General features: G+C 38.4%; 1 protein-coding gene across 8 annotated transcripts in view; it reads left to right on the top strand.

Moving 5' to 3' along the window:
• Window positions 1-25915, top strand: part of dennd1b (DENN/MADD domain containing 1B) — a 123832-nt gene that overhangs the window by 38648 nt on the left and 59269 nt on the right. For 6 of the 8 annotated variants that reach the window (XM_012962506.3, XM_012962504.3, XM_012962503.3 and 3 more), the window contains 4 exons: window positions 3991-4034; window positions 13561-13610; window positions 14535-14654; window positions 19023-19092. In XM_012962506.3, coding sequence (XP_012817960.1) covers window positions 13573-13610; window positions 14535-14654; window positions 19023-19092 — 228 coding nt within the window. In that variant the 5' untranslated portion in view covers window positions 3991-4034; window positions 13561-13572. The remainder of the gene's footprint in view (window positions 1-3990; window positions 4035-13560; window positions 13611-14534; window positions 14655-19022; window positions 19093-25915) is intronic. The other 2 variants (XM_031901031.1, XM_031901032.1) reach the window with 1 other exon arrangement.

The following is a 25915-nucleotide window of genomic DNA, read 5'->3' as shown; positions in this document are numbered from 1 at the left end:
CCAACATTCCTCCTAAAATGTGCGCAAACTTGGTCATCAATTACAAGAAACGTTTGACCTCTGTGCTTGCAAACAAGGGTTTTTCCACTAAGTATTAAGTCTTTTTTTGTTAGAGGGTTCAAAAACTTATTTCACTCAATGAAATGCAAATCAGTTGCTATCTTTTATTTAAAGTTATTTTTTCGATTTTCCTTTTGATGTGCTATCTGCCACTGTTAAAATAAACCTACCATTGAAATGATACTGTTCTGAGACTTTTCATTTCTTTGTCATTGGACAAACTTACAAAATCAGTGAGGGGTCAAATAATTATTTCCTCCACTGTACATGTAAACAAAGTAATGCACTCAACAGTACTTACCAGCCAAAAAACTATTGAAAAATAAAACAATGGAGTCCCTATGATTTAACTGGGGGTTAAAGATAACACAAGTTTTAGTAAAGAATAAGGCTTTTCAAAAATAAATGATAACTCTATGGGGCCGATTCATTAAAACACGAGTTTGAATCCCGAATGGGAAAAATTCGGATTGGATACGATAATTTCGGAAGATCGCAAATATCACGAAAATGCTTATAAACAAATCGTATTAGTCACGATAATATAGTATTGGCGATCGAAAGTCACAAAAGTTTTGCACCGAACAATTTTAAACAACGCCAGAACCTTTCGGAATTTTTCGAGCAAGCGTAAGGAAAAGTGTGCGGGCGTACAAAAAAGTCGCGCAAGCGCTAAAAAATCGGCGAAAATACGTTGAACGCTCCGAGCGTTCGTGTCTTAATAAATCTCCCCCTATGAGTAGCATACATTTTCATACAGAGGTAATAGAGTAGATTTGAATTGAAAGCATCTCATACGCGAGAAGCAAATGCATTTATACCACAAACTCTAACGGCACATTCGGATTACTTACTGTTTGTGTCTGTTTGTGTCTGGCCCTCTACATTAGTGCTTTGGAGTGGGAAGATTAGCTGGTTATACCCGTTAGAACATATAAGGGTGTTGATCATTTAGATTATTTTTCAGTGCATGTGTCCTTAATGCACAGTGTCTAACCAGTCACCCTTAGCATTGCACACTAGTTGTTCTCTGAGAGGCTGGCATACATTTTTAGGCAAAAAAGCAGGGGATGATTTTGTTTGTGTATCTTTCTTTCTAAGTAAATTCCCACAGTTTTATTATTAATTATGCATGAGAGTACAGAGGTGAACTGAGCTCCTTCTACAGATCTTTTTATTACTGTTCATGGAGGGATAGTACAATACAGCCAGTCAACCTCTTATCTGACCGCAGTCTTTACCCTAAGTCATTGAGTTTGAAGGATTTTAAGAAAAAAAAATGAGCTACACATATGCTGATTTCTGTGTCATACCATCACTTAGCCTGCATGCCAAGCAGCTGGATTGAGTGTGATTTGGTAATACATATGGATGAACAAAGTGCAGTGCTACAGTCAAGCAGAAGGTGTCCCTCCTTTGTTTTATGGTTGGTTGATGACCTATCACACTCATGGGAGTTGAAATATTAAAATTGTGCATATTTTTAACTCACTGTAAAATGAATAGCATTTTAGTTGCTGGCTGCTGCTGATTCTAAAGTCTTGATATTTTTATCTATATTTCTATGCAAACACTTTTTAAAGTGTCCCAAAAGAAGCCAATTGGAGAATCACGCTGATTCTTTAAAATAGTTTGCTAAAGGCTCCATGCATATTTGCATGGTTGGCCAATTTGACTGAAAACAAATGAGCTCCCTAACTCTTTGGGGGTAGTGTAACAAATAGATTGCTATTTGTCTAGTAATATATATATATATATATATATATCAGTTCAAGAGTTACACACCAAGGACCAAGTCCAAAATTCCATTTGTACAGGGTGGCCACACTGGGAGGGAGCTCCTTGTGCGGGCAGCCATGTTGTGCAAGCAAGCGCAACTCGCTCGTTTTGCGCATGTGTACTAAATAACATGGCTGCCCTCACTGGGTGCTCCATCTTGGTGAATGTGGTCTAGCGCTGGCAGAGACTTTTTAAAAAAAAAAAAACCTGTTTCCCTCCAACCACAGTGTGGGCTCTATTAACCTGCATCTCTGGTGAGATGCAGCATGATAGGTGCACTTTAAACTGCACAGCAACAGTTACAAGTGCTAAAGATAATTTTAACATTACGTAAAGCCAATAGAATTTTTTGCCACCAATATGGATTCAGCAGCTTAGTTAGGGTCAAGTACAAGATACTGTTTTATTATTTATTTATTCTTTTATTTTTTATGTTATTTTAAATATTACAAAGCTGGAGCTGGTTACTATATATTTAAGGAATCCCATACCCGTAACCTTATAAATAGTTGTATGTTATAAAGTGACATAGTATGTTTCATTTGTGCTAAGATTCATTTTTTTCCCCCTGAATTCTTCTGAAGTCTGTAGGATTTCAGCCCATCTGTTATTAAACCAATCTAGAGGTGGAGGGAAAGACAAAAGACAAAACAAAGTTGGGGAGGTCTGGAAAATAATGGACTGGGGTGGAGGTGAGAGATGGGGAGACAGACAAGGAGGTGAAAGTTAAAGAGGGGAAAGAAAGTATGGAAAGTGGAGGACTGGAATAGGTAAAGAGGGGATAGTGACAAATGACTTCCCACTGCTCACCAAATAACATTTAAATATAAAATACATTTGTAAAAAATTAAATGTTATATTAAAAAAATAATAGTTTTACTAAACTGCAGATGTTTGTTATTTGCATGAAATTATGAAATGGGTAGAAACAGTGGGCGATTTTTGATGTATATTGTAAAATAAGGAGCCCTGGGTGTGTTTTATGTGATATCTCCCTGTGCCTGAGGTTCTAAATAATTAAACTGTGCATGAGAAAATTACCGTGTGGTGCCATATACATTAGTAGCCATAATAAATATAACTACTACTTACTCATTGTAGCAGCCTACATATATATATATATATATATATATATATATATATATATTATATATGTGTATGTAATTTGTGTTATTCAGCAATTATGTGTACAAAACATTGTGCTGAATCAAATGCTGCATACCATGCAGACTTGTACGGTGTAATATATTGCATTCTATGCTGCATAGTAACCCAGACATGGTTATCAGTGTGACAAGTCGGATGCCTGTTCAGAATCTTTTGTCACATTGTAACCACTTGAAGTGTCATGTTCGAGAACAGAGCCTCTATAAAACAGATTAGCAATGACTCCCATGTGTATTGTTTGAGGTTTTTGTATCAGCGGGACAAGCTCATAGAGACACTGGATACACTATTCACTCATTCAGCTGCTGAGAAGTCACTTTATCATCCACTTCTACCACCTCCCTTTAAAGCTTTGACATTTTCTAATGTTTGCCCCTTTAATAGAACTACAGTTCTACAGAAGCAAGAGTCAGTCATTTATGTTTTGTCTGTACCATGTTGTTAATACTTTAAAATGTAACTTATTTATAGAAATCGACTATAAATCTAGAACTATGCATACACAATTCTTAAAAGTCAAAGAAAAAGAAAATCTTTTGACTAAAACTATTCTGGTCTAAATATCCAAATATCTAAATAACTAAATACATACAAACACAAATGTACATATAGTTTCGTTTTCTTTAATATAAAAAATTAAGCTGTTAAGCTTTCAAGCCAACAGTTATAAGTCTATCTTATCTTTATGTACTACTCACTTTCTTATACACTTGCGTGTATGTATATGTGTGTGTACCTATTTATATTTGTGTGTGATTGGTGTAAATTGAAAGCCTTTTTCAATTTTGGGTAGTGCACTGTATAAATAAGGCATTGCAAATGTTTTTGATCATTGTTCTAGTAATGCACACAATTTTTTACAATGTATCTGCAAATAGGTGTGGCTAATACATGTCTGCCACAGAAATAGTTAATATTAATGCCCCTGGTGGTTGCATTCTGTCCTCACTGTTTTGATTAATGCTTCCTGTCAATTATTTACAGACCCAGTCTTGCTGTGGAAGTTCCCGGAGGATTTCTCTGACCAGGTCGGTAACATCACAGGGAGGTTTGATTTTGTTAGCATTAAACCCCAGCGTGGAGCAGTGGATGTAATGATATGTTCAGCCTTCAGCCTCTGACAACATCTCTGGGGTACTGCAGGAATTGGCCCTTGCATGTACATAATAATATATATTTGAGTAACTGGAATATATACAGTGTTTTGCAAAAGTATTTTGACCCTTGAACAGTTCTTTCTTTTACTCAATAACAAATCTTACACTGCAATTTTATTATTTGTGATATTTTTATTTCAAAGACCTTTAACTAAAAACTGTGTGTGTGTATATACATACACACAGTGTGACATATATTGACACATTGTTTTATGAAATTTTTTTTAGCTTTTGTCCACTGTTCAAATGATTATTTGACCCATTCATTTCGAGAGATTTGCTCCAGTTTTGTTAGACAGATAACACCTCATTTTTTACATAATGGGCTAGATTTAATTCAGTGAGAAAAAGGCTTATCGTGTGAAAACTAGGGATCCAGGCAAATCTAGGATTCGGTTTGTGATTCAGCATTTTTTTTTTTAGCAGAATTTGGATTTCACGAATCCATGTGCCTGGCAAAACTGAAACCCCAAACTTTTTTTCATGTCGTGTTTTTTTGCTCTTTAGTAACTGTAATACCTTGGCCTTGTGTTTCGCTTTATTGGCCTGTTGAAAGATCAATTTTGCCTAGGCTTCATTTTTTAGCGGTCTAAAACAGGTTATCTTGCAGTATTTTCCTGCATATTGCACCATATATTATTCCTTTGTATTTACAAAAGAGGCCCAGTCCCCTCTGATGACAAGCAGACCCACATCGTGATGTTACCACAACTGTACATCACTACAGGTAGGCTTTTTTTTTTTTTTTTAAGTTGTGGACACAGTTAGATTTGTGCCATGACTACTGCTTTGAAATTTTTTGTATTGGTCTCATCTGACCACAACACTTTTCCCACATCACGATTTGGTCACATTCATACTTTTTCTAATGCTAGGCACGTTTTTACATTATTCTCTGAGTTGTTTCTTCTTAGTTTCTTTCTATGTTGGCCTATGAGCCCAAACACAAGGCCAAAATAACATTAGAGTCACTCAAGGACAGAAAGATCAATATCCTTCAATTGCCCTGAACTCATTCTATTAAATGTGGATTATGTAGCCTTTGACATTATTTTTAAATGTTGGAGTGCTACTTTTGTTCTAACTTACCTGAGAATCCGTAGCAAATCTGCCTGGAAGGAAGGCCAAAATCACTTCTGAGCACGTTGGTGCAAACTTAAAGCTGTTATTAATTAACAAGGTGGTACAAAATTTAAAAGGGCATGGATTGAATACTTTTACAAACAGAATATACATATTTTTTTTTATTTAATGTTTTTTTCCAACATAAAACAATGTCACATTCAAGAGCTAATTTTGGGGTTTAGTGCTTTAAAATAAAAAATATCAGAGAGACTGGTTTGTTGGAGAACTGTATATTTACTACAATAAAAAATTATTTTGTTTAACCTTTGTCAGAGTGCTAGAAAGTTTGCTTCCTATAGGCTGTCAATTACTAAATGCTTAAGTAAACGACTGCGGTTTAATGTGTATTGAATACTTCCAAAAAAATGATTTTTTTTTTCTGTAGTGGAATGCAAAAAGGTTTTGAGAAACACTGTCTAAAAAGGGGCTTGTCTGATTGTTACATTGATGTGGCAGCACCTAAGAATGTACCCCAGGTTCAGCAATCTATTATAGGTTCAGGGATACAGACTGGAACAGGTCAAAGTACAAACAATCATTTTGTGTATAGAAGAGCAAGTAACCACCGGAAAATGTCATATTCTGCCTATGCAAAGAATATCAAAATATTCCAAATGGGCACTTAACAGTCGTTTATATAAAAGAATAACAGATACATGTCTGTACCCATACGCAGATATTCTGCATTCTACATTATCTGTTCTTATATTAAACTGTGATCTGGCTACATTGCTACTGTTGTGAAATGTAAATGTTGCTTTTTATATTGCCTTAATACTAAATTTCAAGTTGGTAATGCTTTCTTGTTTTGCAGTTTTCAATCAAACGTTATAGTAAAATAAAAATTATAGAAATAATTTGTGTATGTAGCGACTTTGCATCATGATGCAGTGTTTTTCATTGAAGGATCACGCATAAAAACTTATGGAGTATAATATAATGCAGAATCAGAAGAAAATACAAAATAATTGATAGTTCATAAAAGGAGAGAGGTTAAAAGTGCAGGTTGGAGATTTAGAATGGAGAATTACCTTTTCTTTTACTAGGAGGGGGCTTTTGGAAATCACATAAGCATATGGCAGCAGCCAAGTCCCCCCTAACCACCCTCTTTCGTCTGCCAAAAGTCCCTTTGTCTGAGTCTCATTGTTTCTGGGACTTATTGACAGTTGTAGAACGCTGCTCAGGACACGAGGGACACACACCACCCCGGGGAGAGCCACAAGCGTGGATTATGGAAATATGAATTGATCTTTAAAAGAAGACACCCCCCCCCTTCTGCTGCAGAAAATACAATGAACGGGAAAAGAGACTGCAGCATGATGTGAAAACCAAGAATGGGCTGGGATCTCACCCTTCCCAGCTGTTGGTAAAAATAAAAAAGAAAATGTAGCGTTTGTACATCATAAGGCCTCCTGAAAAGACGGAGGATAATGAATCTACTTGTTAGACATATTTTGAAATAATGTATGCGGTGCAGTTTAATCCCCTTACATCCAGGAGCTGGCTTAATAATGCAGCGAAAGTTGCCAGCAGGTTTCAAAGATTCAGTCAGTCAGACTTGGTGGAGGGAAAGAATTTCATGTAAATGTATGCATACAGTGTATGTGTATGGAAATGCCAGTATATGTTGCCTTTGTATGTGTACATGGAACGTAGCTCAAAGTATTCCAGACCGTTTTAATCAAAATTTTCTCTATGTACAGAGACAGAAGGGTAAACAATTAAATAGGCGTGCACCGGTCAGTGTTCTCAGAAGATGTGTCATGGTAAACTCTGGAGAAGGCAGGCATTTTAGTTTCTTAATTCATATCATAAAATGATCGTGTCTGGAAAAGGAAAACTTATTTTCAAACCTGTAGTTTTTTTTCATAAAATAATATATTTTATTGAAGAATGTATGAATGCTTTCTGAATATACAATAAAAATGTTATTCCAAAATGTAAGCTTACAGAGAGACAGAGATATTGATTGATTGATTCTGAATCAAAAGATGAAATGTAAAAAAAACTCTCTGCATGTGCCTGAACAATGAGAAAGATCAATGTATGTATGCTACTTTTATTTGTGAATTGCTAGAAATTTAGGACTGTATATAGTGAAAAGAAATCCATGGTTTAGACAAATCTAAACTATTCTGAATTGTCATTTTTGTACAAAGCTGCAAATTAATAAGTTGTTCTGCAAGAAAGAACTATAGAGACACCTCATGGCTAATAAGAGAACTCTTATTCTTATTCTTACATGCACCTCACTCTGCCTGAGGAAGATTAGAATCAAACCTGAAGCATTAACTGACAAAGCATACACAGTGTATATATCGGGGGTAACTTTGACGTAGTTGGCCAGCTTGAATATATTGCAATGTAGACAAATATTGCCAGTTTTCTTTAAAGGGAGTGGCATTTCCTAGTAACTTGGTGCGCAAAATGTCCTAATATCCAGTTTAGACAGGTATTGGATCCTTTATTCAGGGATTATAGCAAGGCCATCTCCCATAGAATCCAATTTTTAGCAAACTTATGGTATTAATAAATTACAGAAAGATCCCTTATCCAGAAAACCCCAGGCATTCCAGATAATAGATCCTATACTTGTATAAGCAAGTATACATAGAGGCAGAATCAGATTTATGTAGCTTGCCTTGTTATTTCTCAGACGACATGCTGTGTGGCTTACCTAGCCAAGGAAAGGCAGCAGTTAGCTTCCCTGCTGTTTGCCATATGATTTGTTGCCCATGTATTTTACCAGTGTTATAGGCAGACTGGGCAGTAATCTGTGAGCAGATTGTGCGCTTGTACTGCTTGTACCCAGATTTAGTTAGGCAGGGATCTCAGCTATATGGCAGTGACCTGGTTAAAGGTGCCATTGTAATTATTAGCAGATCAAAACGTTTACACAGTTATGTTAAGTTTGAATCGATTACCTAAACATTATTGCTTTGTATTGAGAAACATATTTACATAAATATGGGTGATAGGCAAATTTCAATGTTTTCTGTAGCAGTGAAATTGATGGTGGTGTTTTTCTGATTAGTTTATAACAGGGCTATCACTTATTTGTGAGTTAAAAACCAATATCACTATTGTTACAATAAAAATGTTTCATTTGTGCCAACATGTTTCTTAGCAGCATTTTTATTTTATGTTTTCTTTTGTATTTTTACTTAACTTTTACTACAGTAAAGTAGCTAGAACTTTAACACTGGATACATATTTTAATATTAGGTGAAGTAGGGCTGGGTAAAATAGGAAGCAATATACATGCAAATAAAGGAGAAGCCAAATTAAACATTGTCAGGGTTTTGCTGATCTTCAGTTATTATATTGACTGTTTTAAATAGTTACATTTTCTGGCTTTAGAGATATATATCCACTTGTATGATTTTATGTACAGGTATGGGACCTATTATCCAGAATTCTCGGGACCTGGGATTTTCCGGATAAGGGATCTTTCTGTAATTTGGATCTCCATAACTTAAGTCTGCTAAAAATCATTTAAATACTGAATAAACCTAATATGATTGTTTTTCCTTCAATAATGATTAATTATATCTTAGTTGTGATTAAGTACAAGGTACTGTTATTATTACAGTGAAAAAGGAAATAATTTTTAAAAATTAGAATTATTTGCTTATAATGGAGTCTATGGGAGATGGCTTTTCTGTAATTCGGAACTTTCATGTTCAGCCTGCAGCGTCTATGACAAAATTGTCCATCCCTAGCCCTCTAGGTGTTGCTGAGCTACAGTTAAAAGCAGTTGCTTGTCACAGAACTGCTAGAAATTGTAGCAGGATTCTCTCTGTACAGGTATGGGATAACTTATCCCAAAATCCATTATCCCGAAAATCTCCAAATTACTGGAAGGTCATTTCTTCTTTATCTCTAACAATACAATTGTATCTTGATGGTAACTATGCTGCATGAATCCATATTGGTGGCAAAACAACTCTACTGTGTTTATTGTTTACATTTTATATAAGTACTATAGTACTTGGAAAAAACCCACTCAACCCAGGGAGAACAATTTAAAAAGGAAGAAAATAATATACAATATTTATATTTAAAATATGATCATATAATAGGTGAAAAGGTAAACTAATGCAAAACAAGTATGACCTGAGTACCTTTAATGGCTATCCTTCTGGAGCTCTTTGATCATGTTGCGTTGCATGGTGCCAGACAAAACGCCATGTGGCATAGATCAAAGAGCAATGTGAAAATGTAAAATCTACAGCACCATAGGTCCCTGACAGCTGGCAACATAAACTTTATCAATTGTAGGCAAGCGGTAATAGGGGAATGTTATCTAGATAAAAAGGTCTTTTTTTTTCTAAAAATAGCTTTTTAAAATATATACTTGATTTCTTTTTGAAAATACTAAAAACACTGTGCTGCTTGGATGTTCACATATAATGGACCTATATACTTTCCTGTGTGGTTCTAGTTCATTATCTTGTAAAAACCAGTTAGTGGTCTGCATTATTTTGTCTACTTATATTACAAAATTATACCTTAGTGATTTTTGAATGCAAAAATATTGATAGAGAAATCCATTAATTTTTTTATATAGTGTTTGTGAATGCTAGATCACTTTTGCATACATATTTAATGTAGGAAGGGAGGGGGATGATATCACTCCAACTTGCAGCTCAGCAATAAAGTGTGACTGAAGTTTATCAGAGTACAGGTCACATGGCTGTGGCACCCTAGGAAATGAAGAAAATGGCTAGCTCATGTGAAATTTCAAAACTAATTATAAAAAAAATCTTTGTGTTTTTGAAAACTTATTTCAAAGCAGGATTCTGCCGGAGAAACTCTACTAACTGATGCGTTTTGAAAAAAAAAAAAAAAACCTTTTGCCATGACAATAATCCTTTAATGTCTGCTCCAAGTGTGCAGTAAGTACAAAGCTGCTTTGCAGCACTGTGTGCCACACTGTTGACCTTGCACTAAACATTATGGATTTGGTGCGTCCCTACTATAAATTATGTAGTATTTTGTGCATAGAGCCCTATAAAACTTTGCTTATATTTACAGATCCTGTGCTTCTGACATCACCATGAGCCTACTGCACTAACTACAATGCTACAATCCCAGTGCTGAGGCTTTCAGATGACAGCATAGCCCAAAAATGGATACATTTAAGTAAAAAAAAAAAAAAATGCATTTTAGGATTAGGGGTTATTTGCACTCTAATCAAATGTAGACATAGGATTTACACATAGTTACTGGTAAGGAATGGGTTAAATTTGACCTTTTCTGCACTGTGGTATTTTTGGAATATGCTCAGTTCCAACCCCTCTCTAAGTGAGCTGGCTATATTGACAGCACACTTTCTCTGCACACTGAAAGTGATCTATAGTAGATTTACAAGAGCGGGAGAACTGTGCACTCTGCTGTAAACCTGCCGAGCTTTCTCTGCACAGTGAATAAATGTAGATGTAGGTGCAGCTGCCTGATAATACAGAGGAATGTGCACAGGTTTACATACAAAGTGCAAGCATAATTTAAACAGTGTCTATTCATAATGCAGTATAAGCTCTGACCCACACTGTGCAAATGATGTTTACACATTTAAAAAGTGTTCTCTGCAGAACAAGTATCCTTGTCTTTACATTAATATGCCCATTTATGTAAAAACCAAAGGGGTTGTGATACTAATTTGCAGCTAATAAGGCAGCTAACTGGTGTTTAGTATAGAAATACTTTGTTGTTGGATACATTCAACATATGCAACTGGAAATGCAATCACTTGGCCTGCAGGCAGAGAAAAATAATCATAATTTGTAATTTGGTCACAGTTGGTACCATCTCAGGCTGCCTGTGGCCAGATTTTGGGCACTGAAAACAATGAAGGCTTGGCTCTAGGGAGCCTTGTAAGGAATGGTGGAAAAGCAAGTGTTCATAATCCTTTGGGGCTAGAGATTTGAGAAAGGGAGGATACAAATCCCTAAACATTTATCTTAGAACACAGTTATATCAGTGTTAAAAAAAAAAAAAAAAAAAAAAAAGCAGTAATTAAAAAACAATATAGCATTACAATATTCACATTTATATTTTTATCATCAATAATATATTTACTCATTATTGTTACTACAGCTCAAGGACATTGTTCTTTGAAAGAAACACAACCAAAAGAAAGATTTTGTCTGAATATCCAAATATTTTTTTAAAGCAAAGCAATTGGGCTATAGTCAGCCAACATTCTGTTCGTATCACTGTAGGATAAGGATATCTGTAGGAGGTAGGCAAGAGTCTGCACCAGTAAATATGTTAATGGAGAAAAAATATTAATGGGATGTTGGTATCCCATGAAATTTACACATTTTTGCAAACATACACATATTGTAAAATCCATTGTGAGATGGGACCTGATGTGAAATGACTGTCCAGCTTCACTGTGTAGGGGCTAAAAGGTCACATTGGATATTGCTTTGTATACCTAACCAGTATGTAAAGCTGCCCATGCTTTGTACAGTTTGTTGAATTCAGCTGCAGGATCAAGAATATAGGGAAAAAACCCAGATGAACCCCTCATTGAATTTTTATGTTGTGTTTCATTAGCCAGCCTGAAACACGGGCTAATACTATATGGCATTCTTACTCACAGGACCAATTGGTTATATCAGTGCAATTTAGCTATGCACGTGTAGCTAAATTACATTAATAATCAATCATCCCTTGTTAACAGAATAATCTCTATTTGTAGGTAATGCAAAAATACTCACATACACCAAAAAAATACAGACAGGTTAACTGGCTCCTGATGACTTTGACCCTTGTGTGAATCATACAGGAACCTGAGACTGTAAACGCCAATAGGACAGGAACTAATGTGAATAATGAATAATCTCTGTGGAAATAAGTTGGTGCTATATAAAGAATAATAATGCTCCATGCTGCAGACCCTGGTAATGGTGTGGAAATGTGGAATGTACTGTATATTAATATAACACAATGAAAGGCAAGCACAAAAGGGCACGAAAAACACTGGGTAAGTTTGTGGTTATTTAAATATATGGATCTTTATTGGATGGTTTTAGTGACACCACAGTGTAATGTAACAACCAGATGAAAAACCTCCTGCTGGCAGCTTGACTAACCCGGTGTATTTTGTAATTGAGATAGCACTTGGCAAATGCTTGTCACAAGTCACATTAGTAAGGGGACAGGGATCTCTTCCATGAGACTGGGAATTTCCTGTGGTAGCCATATGGCTTTATTAAAAGAGAAGCTCAGCATGAGTGTGAGAATTGCAGCCTCCCTTCAGAGACCCATTTTAAAATTCACCCTGAAGTTCCTCTCTGTAGGCCTCAGCAGTATCTTAGAGACACAGAATGGAAAGACACATCCCTTTAACCTTTTCTTAAATCAACAGTTAAAAAAATATTTCCTTCTTAGTCTGACCCTTGGGCTGCTTGTTCATTCAGGATTTATTCCTATTCTCTGTCTTCCTTAAGCATTTGTATTTCTTTACTGTTCTGACCTCTGACAGCTATATTGAAATGCTAGCTTGCTTGTTTGTAACACTCTCAGATATAAATGTTAAAGTTTCCATATTATGTCATGATAAGGTGACTTGACTTTCTATTTTATGTATGATGGGTATGAAAAATTCATAGATGCGAGTTGCAGGAATGGTTTCTTCAAATGATTTTTGCATTAAAGGAAAGGTCTTTAAGCTGTTATGGTATTTGTAATATGTTATCATATTTTGGATAAAAAAACCTGACATTAATATATCCTTTTGCGCCTTGTCATATTTGATTAAGAATGAAGCCATTTAACAAAGTATACTATTATATCCGGAAACCTATTATCCAGAAAGTTCCAAATTACGGAAATGCCATCTCCCATAGACTTCATTTCAATCAAATAATTCAAATGTTTAAAAATTATTGCCTTTTTCTCTGTAATAACAGAACCTTGTACTTAATTCCAACTTATTGGAGGCAAAAAAATCCTATTGGTTTTAATTACTGTTTAAATATTTTTTTTTAGTAGACTTAAAGTATGGAGAGCCAAATTACGGAAAGACCCCTTATCCAGAAAACCCCAGGTCCTGAGCATTCTGGATAATGGGTCCCATACCTGTACTAATATATGGGGCAGCAATAGTTACTACTTCTAGTTTTATTGCTCATAATATAGAAAACTTGCCTGATTTAATTGCTAATTGTAAGTGTAGCAGTACTACTTACATAGTATACCATCGTATCTTTGTACATGCAAAATATGTATTGGTAACTAATTCCTTTGTTTAATTCTGTAGGATCTTCTATGCATGGTGCCAAAGTTTTGCTTTCCTTTTGCCATCGAAAGGTAAATATTGATGTATACCTGAGTGTCCAGGTAAAATATATAGCTTTATCTGGTTGCCACCTTAATCAGGAAGGAATGGTTTCTCCCCTTTAATTGGAGAGGCTTTTGCTTTATGTAATGCTACATATTCATCCCATGTTATTAATCTGAAACTTCCAGCACACCTTGACAGTTGCAGAGTGCCTTGAATCAGTAGGGTGCCTTGAATCAGTAGGGTGCCTTAAATCAAAAAGTCTTGAAAACATATAGTGCAATACAGGGTACTCAACCCTTAAATAATATTTAGGGTATCTATTTTTTTGCTTTCCCATATATGCAACAATGCCAGCAATTGGCTAGTTGGGAATATGTATATATAATAAATATGAGCATGCAAGTGACACTACATTTTCTCTGGGGGGGAAACGCCTGCTTCTGTGGCATTGTGAAAAAACACAAAGTTTTCATTGACCTCTACAATTTTTCCTGCAGCAGATCTTTGGTCCTGAGACAGACCAATTGCAGTTGTTGTCAACAAAATTAATTTGTGATGCTCCTAGAACTCCTTGTGTGTGACAAACAAGGCCAGCACCACAGAAATATTTTGTAAAATAAATTAGTGTATTTAAAAAATCTGTGTTGGTCTTGTTTGTACTATTTGGATTGTTTACTGTGCACCCAATGCACCCAAGTGCATTTGCGGTGTGCCACCCATGGTTATTGTGCACAGTATGTCTTAATGTTCTATATATATATATTGGTAATGAGTGAGTGCAGAGGATGTGTTTTGTGGTTTAAAATGTTGGGGTGTAGAGCACAACTTACTATTTTTTGCTGTAGTGTGTATGTATGTGTGTATATATATATATATATATATATATATATATATATATATATATAATATACACAAAATATTGACCCTTCTCTCAATACTTTTAATTGCAGGGTGACTCAGTCTCAGATTGGACAGCATTTTACCTTTGTTCTTACTGATATAGAAAGTAAGCAGAGGTTTGGATTTTGCCGGCTGACATCAGGAGGTAAAATCTGCTTATGCATCCTAAGGTAAATAGAGAAAACATTGGCAAACTATATTGCATGTTTAATTTAACATTACCACATTGAGTTTCTGTATTATATAACAGTTTTCTGCTTTTCTGTTTTCTATTTGCTAACTTTCCTCCTACCCTATTATAATCAGTCTGCATCTATTAGGCTGCCTGTGATTTTACTTTAAAGAAACTGTAGTTCAGTTTCTTACTCCGTGTCTGCAAGAATGATTGCTTCTATCTAGGAAAAAAATGCATTTGATAAACAGCACTGTTTTTTTTTTTTTTAGTCTACACTACTTTGAGGGACAGTTCCTCTGTAGCTATCATTATGGTTGTTAGCATCCTAACGCTTCTGGCTGGCTAGGTACCCACATAGCTACATGGTGCTTTTAAAGATGCAGCACATTTTAAAGCATGGGTAAGCCAAAATACACATTACCACCCATAAATACATTTTTCATTTTCCTCTATCTTATTCAGCCACAGTCTCTCATTTTCTTCTTTGCTCCCCTTTTCTCTCAATTCTCTTTCACTTTTTTTTTTACTTTTTCTTTGACTTTTCTTTAATTTCTTTGCATCTAACTATTATTTTCTTGTAACTCCAAATCTTCCTTTCCAAACTTTCACTTTCCCCCTCCACCTATGGTGCCACTCTATCAAACAACAAGTGTTTTCAATTTTCAGTCCTCTGTGCCTATATCCCAGACGGAAAAATCCCTTGCCCCCCTCCACATATAGACGTCTGGACAGGAGGAAAGGCAGTTTCCCTTGCCCTTAAGATGTCAGCATGAGAGGTGAGGGTCCCTCACTAATTCAGAGCAGTAACTGTTCACCTGCCTTCTCTACACAGCCATTTCCTCTTCGTCACTTAACCTATGACTCTTTCAATTTAAAAAGTGTCCCAGGCAGTGGCACCCATGTGACACAGGAGCCTGAAGGGAGGCTGGGCTGCTAATAACTAGCAGACTTGGGAATCCTTTCCAGGGGAAACACTTAGAATCTCCTTCTAATGAGCAATGAAATATAGGGAGGTTTGTTAGCACTGACAGGCCCTGCTGGAGCTGTATATTTCGCACTAGGCCCAAAATCAGCAAACCCCTCACTCTCAGTATATAATGCTCAGAGGGGCCAACATCACGCTTTACTTTAAATGGTACACAACTATCTGACGCTTCATTGGTAACTGCAAAAAATTCAAAGAGGTACAGCACAAATGAATCTCCATTCTTAATGATGCACAAATATAAACACACATGTATCTATATGGAGTGGAAAGTAAAACTGTAAAATAACATTCCATACAAGTTGCCACAATGTCTTTTTCACACAATAGTGTTAAAGGCAAAGAAATATGAAGCGGGGGAAAAAGGAAAGGTTCAAAGAACTGTGTCTAAAGGATTCATTAATTAAACAAGAGTAATGAAGTAATAAAACAATTAATTGTTTACTGTTTTTTTTCCATTTCCACTAATTTATTTAGTCAATATAATAAATAAGGTCAAAAGTAACTTAATCACGCAGACACTGCATTTTAGCAGCAATGCTCTGCTTAAAGATCCGTGTCTGACCTATGTACTGTATGAGTGATTATTGTTACATTTTGGCTTACATTTCAGGTAAGGCAAATTACTTTACAGTAACAAAGACTGAGTGGGGATAAAAAAATGACTTTTGATTTGGTGTCATATTGAGTCTATTTGGTAACTAAGGATGTCCATCTTAAAGTTGCGTGCACACAAAAAAAACAAATGCTTGCATGTATCAGTAAACCTTTACCTAACTGCTTTAAAACTCTTGTATACAGAGTTGCTGTTTCATCAGTCTAATACATGTACAGTATATTCCAATGCACCCCCCCCTCAGATAATGCTCTGCTGTAGAGTTAGAGGCTAGCCTGACACGACATTGAAATGCATGACCTCTTCAGCATAGTGAAGTGAGGATCAGTATCCCTCTTTAGAAGGGACATAAATCTGCCGCCCTGAGGTGGGAGATGCCCGCACAGGGGACAGGCTATTTTTCATAAGCTAGTGGAAAGCGATATTCATGCAATAATATGATAAATGGCTTTTCACTGCAGTGAGGAGCACAGTGTCTTCTTGGGAAGATAAATCAGGGCTGGTCCTCCGCATTGCTGCAAGAGAGTGCAAGATAGTGTGTCTGTGTGTGTGTTTGTAAATTATCTGTTTGCATGTTTGTCTGGGAGTCTCTGCTAGTGAGTGTTTATGTCTGGGGTTTGTATTTATATTTACAAATATGTCTGATAAAAAAAAGTTGCTGTATTGATGTGATATAGGAATAGCTATCTATTATTTTATTCAAATGTATAGAAATTTTACAGAAATTAATAAAAGTTTGAGAAGGCATTAGGATGTCAAATATGTATGGGAGGGTAGAGTCATTGATGGGGGCGGGGGGGGTCTCCAAGAGTCTATGGGAGATGGACTTCCCATAATTCTGAGCTTTCTGGATAATGGATTTCCAGATAATGGATCCCATACCTATCATTTATAAAATAGCATTAAAAGTTTGAAGCAAAATCCACTCATTTCAAAAAAAGCACTTGATGGGTTAGTGAGCAAGGAAGGTTTGATGTTGGACTTAGTTTCAAATATAAAGGATTCGCAATAGTTTAATATTATCCCTACTTTCCTGATTCCTGACAGAAATATTTCTAATGAATGCACGTTTATCAAATCTGTTACCTGTGACAATTTGTCAGAATGTGCTCAGCTGCACTGAGCAGTCAAACAGCATTCTGTTTTGTGGAGTGATAGTTCCCAGTGATGAGCACTATCCTGTCTGAATTCTCACTCCACCATGCAATTTGTGTGTGGGGAAAAACGATTCGGACAGTTATTTTTGGTACTGAAATGATTCATTCCAGTGAATAATATAATGTTATAATGTTAAAATGTTATAATGTTAAACTCTTTTGTATACATTAGATATAAGGCTCAATAGATCAACTGTTGTATCTTTTTACAAGCAGCACAGATAATTTTGAATATAACAGATTGTTTCACCATCGAACGGTTCATTTCAGCGCTCAAAATAAATATTCTTGCTCCAGATTTACATCAGGGATTAATTATTCAGATGCTTTGAAACTTTGCTGAGAGCTGATACTTCATTGCACAGATTAGTGCTCAACTGCTCAAAGCAGTCGAGTACATTCTGATGAACTCACACAGGTACATTAGTTGATGTCAATTTGTGAAAAAAATTCCATAACTTTCAGGGAAGTTTAGATAAATCCAAAAAAGGAAAGGTACTGCTGGGAATCCTTCTATATTTCTCTTTGGATATTTCATAAATCTGCCAAAAAACTCTATTCCAGTAGTGTAGTGAAACACCAGTTAACAATACATAGGATTACATTTTATCATCTCTCAAAAGGTCTGTCTGAATAAAAGTTTGTGAGAACACTTCAACAAGGATTAACAAGGCTCTTTGCCATATGGTCCAAGCTGGGGCAAACATGCCTTCAGGGGGCCAAGGTAGCCTATTGCAGCTTTTGTGTCCTGTGTGCGAGCCATTCAAAGCTTGTAGCAACTGCATTCCAGCTTTTTTTTTTGAACACGAACCACTGCAATCTGAATCAAAATGTATAAACCCGTTTGTGGCCCAAGTTTTTTTATAATCTGTGATTATAAATTTATAATCTCATTTGTTGTTTAAGAGATTTAATACTTAACTTAAATAACTAAAGTTTTGTGAATTCCATATCAGTCAAAGAAAAGGTTCATGCAAGGTGACTAAAATGCCCTTTATTGCATGGTTCTCACAGTCCTAAATTGGGAAAAAGTATTTGAGATTAAAAAAAAGGCAACAAGAATTAATCAGCATAAAAATTGTCTTAATACAAATTGCTGCAAACACAAGAGGGATAGTAACAACATGTGTTTCAAAACCCCAGCTTATCTTGCACAGCATTTTCTGTAAATTACACATTTTTTAATTGTTTTTCATCTGCTCTTATATTAAATATTGCATTCCATGAATGATTTCTTTACTGTGAGTTTAATGACTAATAACTACCAGGGGTCCCAGTGCTCTTATTGTGTCCAGCTCCAGTATAAACATATATATTTACATGGACCTGTAAAGACTGGTCTTCTAAAATAAAATTTGCTCAGGTGCTAGTCAATGTGCTGTATTTATTACACCATAGGATTGTTAGGGGTAGTTTCAATGCAGATTCCTGGGTTATCTAACCTAATAATCCTAATAATAAAGTATCATTAAGCATTTGCATTGCCACTTTACGGTTCAGTACTAGAGACTATAAAGTAATGCAATTTGTATAGGTTCAGTGTTGATCTATTAACATTTTTAATACTTTTATATTAATGTGTGAATTATATGTTTATTTTTCCAGTTATCTTCCTTGGTTTGAAATTTACTACAAACTGTTAAATACGTTGGCTGACTACCTAGTGAAAGAACAGGTATTAAACTTTTAAATTTTGATAATGCAAAGCAGGCAATTCTTGTCACTGTACGTGTATGCTTTTAGGCCTCCGCTGTGTTTGTGTATATTTTTTCTGCAATATCAAATACCATACTTGTTAACTCTTAGTAACAGTTATTTCTCGGTCGGCCCTACCTGTCAGTGCAGGACGACTGGGGTTAAGTTAATCCTCTCTGGAGGCAGGACAAACTGAAGAAACTTTTCCCATCTCTCTCCACTGTGGCTCCACCTCTTCCTCCAGTTTTTTCAGTTTGTCCTGCCTTGGAGGCAGCAACTTTCCTATCTCCTGAAATATTTTTCTTTTTTATTAATTTTATTATCTTTAATCATTATTGCTCTTTATTTCTACAACATCTTATCTGGTGTAGCCCCTTGTGAGTGCTCCCAGATACAACTCTGAACACAAGGGAAACGGTAGAGCCCTGAGAGTGCTCCCTGCCTTACACACTTACAAGGCACAGGTAACCCGAGAGCCCCCCCCCGCGAGTGCTCCTGCGACGCCGCAGTTACATGCCCCACATTAGGTTGAGCCCACTGTGTGCTCCCCAAGATGGGCTCTACCGGCACAGCCTCAGGTGCGCTCCCCGGCCTGCCCGGGTTGAGCCCCGTAGCCGGCAACGTCGCATGCCGCGCCCTGGCAATGACGTCACAGTAGTGCCGACGCGCGCTTAGTGCGCGTCTCCCAGACTCTCCACGCTACGCGCCTACGTCCCTCTAGGCGCCCTGAGGTACCGGAAAGGTGCGCACGAAGGTAGGCGCCATTACTCAGCCTAATAAAGGCACGATTAGTAGTGTACACTACCCTATCTGTGGGCCCCTCTCCTCATCGCCCATACAGCACCAGAAGCTGCTCACATCAGCATACAGGCTTGCCACTTCAGTGGCTATATATATATATCTGCAGCCGGATCAGGTATCCTGAATACAGGTACCTATCATGTCTACTCCAGAGGAGGAACTTTTTTCACTAATTGAGGACATTGATCTCCCTGAAAGACCACGCAAAGTAAAAGCTAAAATAAAAAGGCAGGTTAAAACTTCTGCTAAAACCAGGGACCGCTCCCCCTCTCCTCATAAAGAGAGTATACCAGATACAGCTAATATGACCACTACAGCTATGGTACATGCCAGTCAGGACTCCCAGCCACAAGCACATAACACAGGTGTCCTTGACACAGCAGCACCATTACCAGCTCAGAATCCCTTGCCAGCGTCTGATTTTTCCCAGTTTATGTCTTGGATTCAATCCGCAGTACAATCTTCTGTACAGCAGGCACTATCATCTCATTCACCAGAGAACAGTAATAGGAAACGCAAACGGTCATCCTCACCAGGGGCTAAAAGCGGACCCCCCACTTCTCCCATACACTCACAAAATTCTGACTCACTGTCAGCCCACTCTTCAGAAGAGTTAAGCGACATAGAATCGGATGAACAATTTTCATCGGAAGGTCAATCTAGTGAATCGGATGTTACGTCCAAACAACCTGAGGAAGTAAAAAATATCCTTAAAGATATCTTTGCCACATTAGAGATCAAGGAGGAGCAATCAGCCGTTTCTAAAGCGGATAAGGTCTTGGGCAATACGTCTAGGAAAGCTAGAGCCTTCCCAGTATGTAAGTCTATCGCAAGATACGTAGAATCAGAATGGCAGCAACCTGATAGGAAGACGAATATTCCAAACAAGTTTTTCGCAACATACCCTATCCCAGATGATTACAAGCATTGGGACAAAATCCCCAAAGTGGATCCACCCATTGTTAGGTTGGCACGCAATACTACCTTGCCAGCAGAAGACGCAGGCTATCTAAAAGACCCAATGGACAAAAAGATAGACTCGGCACTAAAGAAAGAATTTCAACACACAGCGGCTATTTTGAGACCAGCAGCCGCTTCCGCCACAGTAGCCAGAACGGCAAGATACTGGTGTCAGGAACTGCAGAGACACCCACCCACCGATCCCAACGAATTTACCACTGAACTAGAAAAAATCAAATCCGCCCTAGCATTTCTAGGTGAGGCAGCCATGGAGACAGCTAAGTTGTCAGCCAGAGCCTCAGCAGCATCGGTCACGGCTCGCAGGGCCCTGTGGTTGCGCCAATGGTCAGGCGACACAGCCTCAAAACACAAGCTCACATCGCTAAAGTTTACAGGGTCACAGTTATTTGGCCCAGAACTAAAACAAATTATAGCAGATGTCACCGGTGGCAAAGGTGCCTTTCTACCACACGGGAAACGGCCTAGAAAGGAATCACATAGAAGAAATTATCATCATCGCTCATGGCCTTCTACTAACAGACAACAGCGAAATTCTAGACCTCAAATGCAATCACAACCGAACAGAAGATTCAAACCCAACTGGCAAAGCCAACCCAAGTCCTCCCGTAAGTTCACACCAAGCAAAGGACAGGATTCCTGACCTCTCAACCACAGTACCATTCAATCTCCAGTAGGAGGAAGATTAAGCAGCTTTGTACAAACCTGGAAAAATTCAATCACAGACACCTGGGTACTAAATATTCTAGAACATGGCTACAGCATTCCATTTGCAAAAAAGCCTCTAGAACACAGATTTGTCCCATCCTCCATTCCGACCGACCCAACCAAACAAAACGCTTTGCTCACCATAATCCAGGATTTGCTAAACAACAACGTAATATCCCCGGTACCGCAGGAATATCGTTTCCACGGATTTTACTCCAACATTTTCCTAGTGTCAAAGAAAGACGGCGGGTTTCGCCCAGTCCTCAACTTACACCCGCTCAACAAATTTGTACGATACGAACGCTTCAAAATGGAGTCACTCCCCTCCATCATAAGAGGCCTAACACCAGACGTCTTTATGTCAAAAATCGACATCAAAGACGCTTACCTTCACATTCCCATCAATCCCTTTCACCAGAGATTTCTTCGGTTCGCCCTGGGGCAAGCACACTACCAATTCCAAGCCCTACCATTTGGATTGACGTCCGCCCCAAGGGTATTTACCAAAGTTCTAGGAGCACTGCTAGCAGTTCTCAGACTGCAGGGCATTCACGTTACGGCCTATCTCGACGATCTTATACTCACGGCACAGTCGGAGAAGGAAGCCAACTCCCACACACGGGAATGCCTTCACCAGCTACAGCAGCACGGTTGGCTAATCAAGTACAAAAAAAAAATCCTTATCAGACCGACGCAAGAATTAGAGTTCCTAGGTATGAAAATCAGCACAATAGCCAAGAAGGTGTTCCTTCCACGGCACAAAGCACTCACACTACAGCAGACAGCAAAGGATATACGAATACAATCTCAAACATCAGCTCACGACATCCTCAGATTGCTGGGCCTAATGGCGGCCAGCATAGAAGCAATACCGTTTGCAAAATTTCATCTACGCTCACTCCAATGGGAGTTCCTAAGACGTTGGGACAAAAACTATCAGGATCTCTCACAAAAGATAGAGCTATCCAACAAAGTAAAGCAAAGTCTGACTTGGTGGATGCACCTTCCCAACCTCACACAAGGCAGAAACTGGGACCGCCCAGTTCAGGAGGTGGTTACGACGGATGCCAGTCGGATGGGATGGGGAGCGACTTGGCCACCAAAGGTCTGTCAAGGCACTTGGTCACAACAAGAACTCAACCTTCACATAAACGCATTGGAGATAAAGGCAGTATTCTACGCCCTAAATCATTGGCAGGCGGCCATGAAAGGAAAACATGTACGAATACAGTCAGACAACAGCACCACGGTGGCTTACTTAAATCGGCAAGGAGGCACGAAGAGTGCATCTGCGCTTCGAGAGGTATCCCGGATCATGGCTTGGGCGGAAAGACACCAAGTACTCCTATCGGCAATATTCATTCCGGGCATCCAGAATTGGGAAGCGGACTACTTAAGTCGCACCACACTGGACCCAGGAGAATGGAGACTCAAGCCGGAGATCTTCCAACAGATAGTGATCAAATGGGGCCAGCCGTGCATAGATGTCATGGCATCCAGGTTCAACTCACAGACCCCAAGGTTCCTATCAAAAGTCCACGACCCGATGGCGGAAGGAGTAGACGCACTCACCAGCCCATGGCAATGCCATCTAGCTTACGCGTTCCCTCCCATACCACTCATACCTCGACTTCTACACAAGATCAGGAGAGAAAGAGTTCCCACCATCCTCATAGCCCCATGGTGGCCACGCAGAGCTTGGTTTGCGGAGCTGATTCAGATGTTAGCGGAACAACCATGGACCCTTCCCTTATCTCCCGATCTTCTGTCACAGGGCCCAGCGACAGCAGAGAATCTGCACAAACTGAATTTAACGGCCTAGATGTTGAAGCCAGAATATGGCGTCAACAAGGATTCTCAAACCAAGTAATCCAGACATTGACGACGGCAAGAAAACAATCTACTTATGCAGTATATCATAAAGTGTGGAAGCGATTTATCAATTGGAGCCAAAGCCGCAATATATGTTGGCAATCATGCGAATCCACCCACATCTTGGACTTCCTACAAGAAGGAGTAGACAAAAGAGTAAGTACATCAGCACTCAAGGTTCAGACTTCTGCACTTTCAGCTCTTCTCCACAAACAATGGGCCAGTCTTCCAGAGGTTAGATTATTCTTCCAGGCACTTCAAAAGATCCGTCCCCCAGTGAGAGATCCAATCCCTCCCTGGGACCTCAATTTAGTGCTTCGGGCTCTTCAGAGACCTCCCTTTGAACCCATGGGTTCGGTGGATCTGAAATTCCTGACATGGAAAGTAACATTCCTCCTCGCAATATGCTCAGCTAGGAGAGTTTCAGATTTAGCGGCCCTGTCACATTTAAAACCTTGGACTATATTTCATCAGGATAAGGTGGTACTTCGCACTATACCATCTCACCTTCCTAAGGTTACATCAAAGTTCCATATCAATGAAGAAATCATTTTACCTTCATTCTGCCCTAAACCGACCAATGATAGAGAAAAACAACTGTAAGAGCTCTAAAGTTTTATCTACACAGAACAGCTGACCTCAGACATTCAGATGCCCTTTTTGTTCTGTTCGGAAACAATAAAAGAGGTCAACAGGCATCTAAAAGATCCATAGCACGTTGGATAGTACAAACCATACTTGAAGCCTACAAGGTCATGGAAAGAGAAGCTCCTTTTGCAGTTAAGGCACATTCCACTAGAAAAGTTAGTGCCTCATGGGCGCTCCACAATTTCGCTTCAGCAGAAGCCATATGCAAGGCAGCTACTTGGAGCTCCTTGCACACTTTTTCTAAATTCTATAAGCTAGATGTCATGGCCTCCTCAGAGGCAGCCTTCGGCAGGAAGGTGCTACAAGCAGCGGTAGCACATAGCTAGCTCCTGCATTATCAGTTATCAAGTTTTTTGTTCTCCACTGTTAAAGTTACTACCCCCCCTTTTACTTTTGGACGGCTTTGGGACATCCCCAGTCGTCCTGCACTGACAGGTAGGGCCGACCGAGAAAGGAAGATTTTCTTACCTGAAAAATCCTTTTCTCGTAGGCCCGTACTGTCAGTGCAGCATCCCGCCCTGTTGGGGTGCCGGTTTTTGCTGCTCGTCACGTTAGTAGTAGTAGTAGGTAGTTAGGTTTCTCCACCGGCAGACTCTGATACAAAACTGGAGGAAGAGGTGGAGCCACAGTGGAGAGAGATGGGAAAAGTTTCTTCAGTTTGTCCTGCCTCCAGAGAGGATTAACTTAACCCCAGTCGTCCTGCACTGACAGTACGGGCCTACGAGAAAAGGATTTTTAAGGTAAGAAAATCTTCCTTTCTTCATATTACCTTAATTTTCTGTAAACTTCACTGGATCTTCCTAGTTATTTAACCCCTCCAATCTGCTCACACAGAGAATGGATGGCCTAATTGAATTGAATTAATTTACCATTTTTCAGTACATACAGGCCGTTGGCTGAGCAGCAGTATTACAATCCAATCAGATCACAGATGTTCACTGTAGATTGAAAATCTATTTATCAGTTTATACAATGTCTGATAAACACTGTGTTATTGTTATGTTACATTTGGCCACCAGAGAATACAGCCTCAATAAAGTCTATGGAGTTTTCATTAGCAGGCTGAAAAACTATAGTACTAATATGTACAGTGAATTTTAATGTGCTTGCATAGGTTTTGAACAAAGACTTTTATTTATCTGTGTTTAGGTTAAATATGGTTAGACTGGAAGTCTAAGAAATTTTGACTTTTACTGTGTTCTGTTGTGGCTGCCAATTATTACATGATGATTTTGCCTTAAAAATGAACTTGTAAGGGATCATTTACATCTGCAAAGTGCAGTTTTATTCCCCGCAATTTCCCCACAGTACTTGAGTCACAATGCACTTCTTGCACTCATATTTGCACTCTGTGCCACTCAGTCCTGGCTGTCTTTTATTCCAAGTCGAGCGCTGATTCTATTGATGCAGGTGAGCCCTTGAGCTACCACCATCCCCTGACAAAGCGGTAGCTCCAGGGTTCCCTTTGCGGTCATTGTCAGTAGGCACAGCACATTCCCATCTACATATATCACTTGCATGCCAAACCCCAGAAGCAGTGCCAGACAGATTTCCATGCAATTGTTTCTGTTTTGTGGCAAAATGTGCGCAAAGTTGCAGTGATTTTGGAGGATCGGACACAGTTGCAGAGGCCACAGCATAATTGTGCCAAATGCATCGTACCCTGATGACCTCAATGATGCTCAAATTGGAGCATGATTTAGCTTTGGTTTAATATGCTTATGTTAGTTGGGAGGGAGTTACACAGATATGGTAGTGTTGTCCCATTAATGATTCATTAACCACGGCACATATTT

The sequence above is a fragment of the Xenopus tropicalis genome, chromosome 4 (assembly GCF_000004195.4).
Source record: "Xenopus tropicalis strain Nigerian chromosome 4, UCB_Xtro_10.0, whole genome shotgun sequence".
NCBI classification, from domain to species: Eukaryota; Metazoa; Chordata; class Amphibia; order Anura; family Pipidae; genus Xenopus; species Xenopus tropicalis.
This window is presented reverse-complemented; position numbering and strand designations above follow the sequence as displayed.